Source organism: Tachysurus vachellii, chromosome 10, assembly GCF_030014155.1.
Source record: "Tachysurus vachellii isolate PV-2020 chromosome 10, HZAU_Pvac_v1, whole genome shotgun sequence".
NCBI lineage: Eukaryota > Metazoa > Chordata > Actinopteri > Siluriformes > Bagridae > Tachysurus > Tachysurus vachellii.
This window is the reverse complement of record NC_083469.1, coordinates 15,941,774-15,950,823: the sequence shown is the minus strand read 5'-3', so window position 1 is coordinate 15,950,823 and position 9,050 is coordinate 15,941,774. Positions and strand designations below refer to the sequence as shown.

Below are 9,050 nucleotides of genomic sequence, written 5' to 3'. Positions count from 1 at the left end.
ATTTCTTATCTACAGTAATTTCATAATCTTTCAAAAAGTGAATACGTAGGATTTAATAATAATAATAATAATAATAATAATAATAATAATAATAATAATAATAATAATAATATTCCTGTCCATCACAGTAAACTTTTAGTCTGATGTTGGGTCATCATAAGCATAATATGTGGTGATAAAATGTTTGTAAGGGTCTAAAGAAGGTTTTTAAAAAAAATCAAATGCAGTATTTTACTATATTCAAAAAAATCGATTGTAGCATCTGATGTATAAATAAAAAAATAAATAAAAGTAAAAAAAAGGATTTTCAGTAATTAATGTAAGAAATAATAACCACACATTCAGACAGCAGAAAATGTGTTTCTTTTGTGTAGTACAATAAAACAAAAGGATACTATACAGTTAATTTTAGCCATACGAAGGGATACAAAAACAAAAAAAATTTGATACTGAAATCTTGATATTATTTGTCAAGGGTTTAAGTTTAATGGGGAAAACGGTTAATAAGAATCAGGTCTAAATGTTAATGGGACTTTTATAGCAGGTTAAAGTAGGCGCGTGCAGACCTGTTAGTCCACCCGATGACGTCGCGCTACGTCATTACAATTCTAACGGGCGGACTTTTCAAAATGGAGGAAATAAAAATATTTTGCAGCGGAGCAAAACTACGACATTTAAACGTGTTTTTAACACTTCAGGCGACAGAGGCCCAAGCTCCATGAAATGAAAAAGATTTTCATTATCGTACCTAAAGAATATTGTCGAGTGAAGAGCCCAAAGGAGTAAAAATGAGCGTCTCTATCGGCGATAAAATTGAGGTAAGTTGTGGAGTTAGCTAAGCTAGTTCATATAGCTACATATCAAAATACTTACTCATGTGGCTCTCCTTAGCTGAACTAGTCCCGACTAAAATTCGAGATGTTACACTATTTCGTGTTTAATGCGGTTTTTACTGTGTGTAGTTTTGAGTAATCGAGTTAGTTCGTATATATATAAGTATGTGCTAGCGAGCTAGCAGTTTGAAGTGAGTGACGAGAGGAGAGGTTGTGAGATTAAACGTGTAAAAGGTCGAGCTTTAATCACCTGTGTTTACGGAGACGGTTTGTGTTTGGAGAATTGGGACGTGTTCGGTTGCTAGGAGACGTGCGATGGCGTCCTGTGAAAGTAAATTAGCGGGAATGAAGCCGGGATTCACTGTGATGTCGGTTTAGTAAATGTCATTGTCAGGTGCAGGTATCCAGGGACGCTAACAGAGCAGGACACACACACAGAGACACACACACAGAGACACACACACAGAGACACAGACGGAGGGACCTGATCACTGATCACGTCGGAAATCATTCTCGACAGGATATTAAAACCTGTTACATTTTAGAAAAGATGTTTGACGCGATTCGGTCTTTAATGCAGGATTTAACTAACAACGCAAGATGTGCTGTAAATGATAAAATCCTCACGTCGTCCGAAGATCTTCAGATCGAGGTAGTGGCAAATAAACGCTTTGGACTTGTTCTGTAGAGAGAAGGATTTCAGGGGATTCTTTGTTATTAACCCTTCACACACACTGCAGGTCAGAACTGAGTGTTATTCACATCTAACTTTGATTTTCAGGACTTTAAAGTTCTCACCTTGCTCGGTAAGGGATCCTTTGCCTGCGTCTACAGAGCCAAATCTGTCAACACAGGCTTGGAAGTAGCCATCAAAATGGTAAGATTGTCCCTGCTGCTTTTTTGTATGAGTGTTTTTGTTTTGAGCAGATGTGAGGTTACGTGTGACATATGCTCTGTGTAATTGTGCACTGTACCCCGTGTGTTACCGCAGATTGATAAGAAAGCCATGCACAAAGCTGGCATGGTGCAACGTGTCATTAACGAGGTGGAGATCCAGTGTCGGTTAAAACACCCCTCAATACTGGAGGTGAGTTACAGTTCCCCCTCAGGGACTTGTTAGTGTGCTGTGTTGTGGTGGTGTCAGTTGAGCTGTGAATTACAGATAAATCACAGCTTAGTCATCACATATATACATATACTATACTATATATATATAGTGTGTGTATATATAAAATCCTAAGATTTTGCTTGCTAGTTTTTCATTTTTCTTAAACCTCTGTTGACCACTCCGCCGGTTGTATTTCTTTCTTGAAGCTGTACAATTACTTTGAAGACAGCAATTATGTGTATCTGGTGCTGGAAATGTGTCATAACGGAGAAATGAGCCGTTATCTGAAAGAGAGGAAGAAGCCTTTCACAGAAGAAGAAGGTAATTTTTTATTTTTTATTTTTTTTTCAACTGGGTGGGTAAATGTCATGTTTATTTCTTTTTAATTATTTTAAGCATTAACCTGGGCTGGGAGTTACTACCCTCTGAATGACTCTCTTCCAACAGTGAGACACTTCATGCACCAGATTGTAAAGGGCATGCTGTATCTGCACACTCATGGTATTATGCACAGAGACCTTACTCTGTCAAACCTGCTTCTCACCAGTAACATGAACATTAAAATTGCTGATTTTGGCTTGGCCACGCAGCTCAAGCTGCCTAATGAGAAGCACTTCACCATGTGTGGCACTCCCAACTACATCTCTCCCGAGGTGGCCACCCGGAGTGCCCACGGGCTGGAGTCAGATGTCTGGTCTCTGGGCTGTATGTTCTATGCATTTCTAATGGGCAGGCCCCCCTTTGACACAGACACTGTCAAACACACACTAAATAAAGTGGTTTTAGGGGAGTACAAAATGCCCACTCATGTGTCAGCTGAAGCTCAGGATCTTATTCGGGTGCTGCTGCAGAAAAACCCTGCTCTGAGGCCCAGCCTGTCAGCAGTGCTAGACCACCCTTTCATGACACAGAGTGGATCTACCACAAACAAAGACTCTGGGGGTAGTGATGGAGGCTCCATGGACAGTGGCATAGCGACAATATCAACATCGTCCAATGGTACCAACAGCAGCAGCAGTCGACTGCATAGGAAAACTAGGCAGGTGATTGGGCAGGCCTTACCCAACCGCATGGTGTCACTGCATTCCACCAGCTCTAGCTTTAAAGGAGAGCAGGACTGCCCACATGCACCAGCCAGTCTAAGGGTTCCTGGAGATCCTGTCAGTGGAAGGCCTCATTCTCGATACTTGAGACGGGCACATTCCTCTGATCGCTCTGGTGCTGGTTATAGCCATGCTAGGCAGGAAGTGGGGATGGAGCGGTGCCACTCAGAGGAGGTGCTTCCGGGACCTGGTCGCATTTTCCCACCAACCTCCAGCTATCAGGACAATGGCACTGGCTATGCTGAACATAAACGCCTACCCTCTCCACCTGTCAAACAGTCTGCAAGGTAAGAGATTAGTTCAAGTTTAACTGGTATTGGCTACAAATCTTGTAATTTGATCCTGTGTTGTATTGAATCTGTTCAGTGTCAAACGTTTTGTTGAAGTATGTTATTAAAGTCTTATTATACTATTAAAGTAATTAGCTATTTACCTCTTACAGCTCTGGGTCCTCCTTTTCTGCTCCGATGCATCCAGTCAGATTACAGACAGCAGAATCTGGCACACAGCCATGGTTCAGCACAGATGGTATTTTACTTATCCCCCCCAAATGTATTCTTTTTTTAAATAAAAGTAATACAATGATTATCAAACATAACATTAATCATTTACTTTCTCTTTTACTTGTTTTTTTAACTGTAAGGTTCTTTCAAGAGACCAGCAGATGTCAGCACTTACAGCAGCAGTGGTAGTTTTCATTCCGAGCGGGAGGTGGTTGGGGCTCTGCCTTCCTGCAGTGAACGACAAACAGTGAGAGCAACAAGTGGCCTTCCTCCTCAGTTATACCAGCAGTCCTCTTCTCACAGTGACCCTGGTCCCTGTAGAAATGATGGGTTTGGATTGAGCCACTTCTCAGCACCTCAGGGCTATGTAGATGTCCAAACTGCTCCTCTGTGCAAGAGCAATGCTAATGAAGGAAAGGAAAGGAAGAGTCCACTGTTTCCTCCTCTCTGTGCAGTCAGACTGAAGCCCATTCGACAGAAGACCAAAAATGCTGTGGTGAGTGAGATTACTTTAAGGTTATTAACATCTCCTCCTGGAAGTGTTTAGTGGAAGTGTTTTGTATTATTGGACCAGCATGGATGAATTTTGTACTGAATTATTTTGGGGCTGAATGTGCATAATATTCTAAAATGTTTCCGCTTTAGGTGAGTATCTTACATACGGGAGAGGTGTGTATGGAGCTTCTGAAAGGCCAAGGTGCTCAAGAGAGAGTCAAGGAAGTACTGAGGATATCCTCTGATGGCTCCATGGTAAAGGAACCACTCATTCATTAGTTTATTTGCTCAATTTTTTTAAATAGTAAAAATAGAAGACATTATATAAAATACAACTCAGTGATTTGAGTATGATTTGTCTACCTTTAAAGGTGACTGTGTACCAGCCCAATCAGGGGAAAGGTTTCCCAGTGCTCGATCATCCTCCCTCTCCACCAGAAGACATTTTTATATGCAGCTATGAAGATTTGCCAGGTACTAACTTGAAGACATAACAGGATTCTGAATTTATAAATATGGTTGCTGTTGTATGTTGTTTAAAGAAGTTCAGCTATTCTGAGTATTAGGGGTGTAACCAATGCCACTGTTTGGTTCAGTTCGGTTCACGGTTTTGGAGATACGGTTCGGTTCTTTTATGTTTACCGTGGGAGCAGGGTACATAGCAATTTTAGCAATGCTAAAAACACTAGATTCACTTTTAACTTAATAATAAAAACAACAATGATTGAACTTTATCTTTATTAACTTATACATTGTATTCACAATTCTCTGTAGTGCAGTCAGTGTGAGTAAATTAAAATGAAATAAATACATCCAATGCAGACTAGTCAGATATAAACAGTGGTTTGTCCACTCACTTTAACATACCGTTGGAATGTTCAATTAAGTTTTTAGTCTTTTTTTCTTCAAAAGCACCATCATTACCAAAACACACACCAGATTAACGGTGTGTGCAAAACATCGTCTGTTTGGTAAAAAAACAGCTGCTTCATCTGCATTTACGACATTTTTTAGCGTTATGTTTAGGTCTTATGTCACGGTTTTGTTATGTTAGGTCTTATGTCACGGGATTGTTTAGGTCTTAACAGAATAGAATATTGCAACTTTAAAACATAATATTTAGAACAAAGTACAGCTCTTAGTAGTTGTTACTATTTAATCAAATGTCAAGGAAGGAAAATTAGTTTTGTATAAGGCAAAGTGACGTCAACCTCAACATTGGGCAGCAGGGGGCGTGAGAATACCGCGATACACCATGAGAATATTTTTGGTTCGATTTTTAATATAGTTACACCCCTACTGAGTATATGTCCTCATAAACAGGGAATTAATTTATTTTATGTATGAATTGTTTTATAATTTTAGAGAAGTACTGGAAGAAGTATCAGTATGCCACCAAGTTTGTTCAGTTGGTGAAATCAAAGACTCCAAAAGTAACCTTGTACACCAAGTTTGCCAAGTGCATGTTGATGGAAAACTCTCCCACTGCAGACCTGGAAATGTGCTTCTATGATGGTGGGTATTGTAAGGTCAAATTTTACTCTTTTGTTACACATGTAGTTAATTTTAATACTGTATCGATGGCATGGATGTACAGTTGTGCTCAAAAGTTTGCCTGAAATATGAAATATATACCCTGAAATATGACTGATAATGCAAAATATTTTTTTTTTTTATTTAAGGATAGTGATCACATGAAGTCAGTAATTATCACATAGTTGTTTGACTCCTTTTTTTAAAACCTAATAATAACTGAAATCACCTAAACAACCCTGATCAAAAGTTTAAATGTTTTGCCACATTATAAACTCACAGGTTGACACCCAGATGTTTAAATGGCTATTAATGGGAAGTTTCCGAACATGTGACTCATTGTAATTGTAATTAGTGTCTGTGTATAAATAGTCAGTGAGTTTCTCAGCTCATGAGGTGATGCACTGATTGGCTGGATACTGCACCATGGAGAAGACAAAAACTGCCAATCTACCTGTGTAATAATGTAGTTTAACTTATAAAGCAGGAAACGGATTAAAAAAGACATCTTAACACTTGAAAATGCCAGTCAGTACTGTACAAACTCTGATAAAGAGGTGGAAAAGAAGAGGTTCTGTTGATACTAAGCCACAGTCAGGTAAAAAGATTTCACCCACTACTGCCAGAAGAACTTCGAGAGGAATACAGGCTGCTCTGTAAAAAGGTGGTGTTTCAAGGAGCACAATAAGGAGGTACTTGAACACAAATGACCTTTTGCCAGGAGAAAGCCGTTTCTGCGCCCATGCCACAAAAAGGCCCATCTTCAGTATGCCAGACAGCAACTAGAGAAGCCTCACTGCTTCTGGAGTGTTTGGAGTGATGAGACCAAAATTGAACATTATAGCCATAAACACTTTTTGGAGAGGAGTCAACAAGGCTTACGGTGAAAAGTACACCATCCCTACTGTAAAGCATGGTGGTGGATCGCTTATGTTTTAGGGCTGTGTGAGCTCCAGTGGCAAAGGGAATTTTGTAAAAATTGATGACAAGTTTAGTGCAGCATTTTGTCAGAAAATACTGGCAGACAATGTGCATTCTACAGCATGAAAGCTGTGCATAGGATGCTCTTGGATGTTCCAACATGACAATGATACAAAGCGCAAAGCAAGGTTGACCCTCCAATGGCTACCGCAGAAAAAGTTGAAGGTTCTGGAGTGACCATCACAGTCTCCTGACCTCAGTATTATTGAGCCATTTTGGGGAGATCTCAAAAGTGCAGTTTGTGCAAGACAACCAAAAAATGTACAGGAACTGGAGGAATTTTTTTCAAGAAGACTGTGCGGCTAAACCACCTGAGAGATTTAAGGACCTCATGCACAATTATTACAAAAGACTACATACCATCATTGAAGCTAAAGGGGGTAATACACGATATTAAGAATTAAAGGTATGCAAATTATTGAACAGGAATTATTTCCTTATTTTCTTTTTTGTTATATTTTGTTTGATGATTGTTTTATCCTGTTATGCCTTACATATTATCTTATGAGTCCTATAAGAAATACAATTAATTTGTTTTGCCTTCTCACTTATATTTTCTTTAAAAAATGGTACACATCTTGCAAATTCTCCCAAGGTATGCAAAATTCTGAGCACAACTGTCCATATATATTTATAAACATCTTTATTTTTGAGTTGTAATTAGACCTTTTATGATACATGTGCAATTCAACCTTATGGCAAAACATTTGTCTCATTTAAAGAAGACTAGTTTGGCAATTATTTATGATTATGAGTCTCTGTGTCTACTCTGTCCTCATTATTTCTTCTCCTTTTTAGGGGCAAAAACCCATAAGACAAGTGATCAGGTGCGAGTGGTTGAGAAAAGTGGCAAGTCATACACAGTTAAAGGTGATGTCGGTTTGAGTGGCAGCGTAAGCCCTGAGTGCAGACGCTACATGGAGCTCACAGATGAGGTACTGCTCTGCTAAATACTTAATCCTTATTGATTTTAGGTCATTAAATATTATAAGGTCCACAGTAGATAGGATTTAAAAACCACAGTAGCTGTAGAGTAAGTTTGGTATGCTGGTATTTGTGACAGGGGCACAGGATGTGTCTGTCTCTGGAGGCTGCCATTAGTGCTGAGGAGCAGCGTAGTGCTGGAGCTACTCCATTCTTCCCCATAACTATTGGCAGGTCAGTCTTCAGTCCTTGTCATACTCCAAGATGGGTGTCTTAAGCATTTCCTGTCGAGAAGGACCACTGTATTTTAGTGTCCCTTCTGAAGTTTAAGTCTCACCCTTGGATATATTTGTTTCATGTGTGTTTGTCAGGAGACCCACTACCTCTGCTGCCTCCTGCCCAGTGGACCAGCGTGCCCCTGATCAGGCTCCTACAGCTCCTGTCGAGGTTGCACAGGTGTGCCTGAGTCCACCTCACCAACCCCACATCACCCCTTCTGTAAGACACATGTTCATCGTATGTTCATGATGCATTTGTGTGTATATTCGAAACGTAAGGTAATATACTTTTTCTTTTTCTTTTTTTTTTTTTTACATAACTAGATGATTTCCTACAGTGGGTCTGATTTTACAACAACCAGTTTGGCTAAAGGCGGCTCGCCGCTGTCAGCAAAAGATGGATGTAGCATCAGTGCAGGAAAAGTGCTCAAGTCCATCTTTGTCCCTGACATCGGCTGGGCCTCTCAGGTAAGATATTGCTCTTGTTGTGTCTCTTTAATCATAAAGAAGCACAGAACACCGCTTGTTAGATCATCATCACTCCATAGCTTTAAGTGGTTATTTAAAAAAAAAAAAATTATCATTTCAAATTATTTGATTTTTAGCTAACAAGTGGAGAAGTATGGGTTCAGTTTAATGATGGATCCCAGCTGATGGTCCAGGCAGGAGTCTCGTGCATCACATTTACCTCTCCTGAAGGACACATGACCCGGTAAAGCACTTCTATAAAAACATATTAATAAGAGTAATAACAACTACAACGATAATATTATTATTATTATTAATAATAATAATAATAATAATTTTAAAAAAGCATTGCTTATACCTGACTCTTTTTTTATCTCTTACCCTGATTAATCCATCTCAGGTACAAGGAGAATGAGAAGTTACCCGAGTTGGTTAAGCAAAAGCTACATTGCCTTTCATCCATCCTGAGCCTTTTGGCAAGTCCTGCTGCACGTTGCTGAGCAGCTGCTCTTGCACAGAAAAGGTGGAGCCCATTCTCTGATAACCGTGCATGGTGAAAAGCAGTCAAAAGCACTTCCATTTTTTGCTTCATCCACTGTAAATTATCTTCCTGACAATGCATTAAGTGTCTGTAAATACATTTTTAAACAGTTGTACAGATTATTCCAAAAATTATGAAAAGTATATATTTTTATGTTGTACAGTGTATTTCTTGAACTTCTTGTCTTGTGCATTTGCATTTTTTTTACCTTGTAACAGTGTATCACCTGGGCTTCAGTGTACAAACATATCAACAATAAACATCTGTCTGGTGGCTAATATGA

At 39.3% G+C, this 9,050-nt stretch overlaps 1 protein-coding gene across 1 annotated transcript; it reads left to right on the top strand.

Annotated features, from left to right (window-relative positions):
• Window positions 1-591: 591 nt before the first annotated feature.
• On the top strand, window positions 592-9,050 carry plk4 (polo-like kinase 4 (Drosophila)). Its single transcript, XM_060879884.1, has 16 exons — window positions 592-818; window positions 1,615-1,710; window positions 1,825-1,920; window positions 2,148-2,262; window positions 2,389-3,331; window positions 3,487-3,572; window positions 3,688-4,043; window positions 4,193-4,297; window positions 4,414-4,516; window positions 5,408-5,557; window positions 7,355-7,491; window positions 7,620-7,714; window positions 7,852-7,978; window positions 8,083-8,226; window positions 8,364-8,470; window positions 8,627-9,050. Exons 1-16 carry the CDS (start codon window positions 789-791, stop codon window positions 8,724-8,726), a joined length of 2,790 nt encoding a protein of 929 aa, XP_060735867.1. The 5' UTR covers window positions 592-788; the 3' UTR covers window positions 8,727-9,050.

Bases quoted from the DNA above. Each gene is read 5' to 3' on its own strand.
- plk4 (XM_060879884.1), top strand. From the start codon at position 789: ATGAGCGTCTCTATCGGCGATAAAATTGAG. The intron at 819-1,614 runs GTAAGTTGTGGA...TTTGATTTTCAG, and splicing joins CTATCGGCGATAAAATTGAG to GACTTTAAAGTTCTCACCTT. The intron at 2,263-2,388 runs GTAATTTTTTAT...CTCTTCCAACAG, and splicing joins GCCTTTCACAGAAGAAGAAG to TGAGACACTTCATGCACCAG.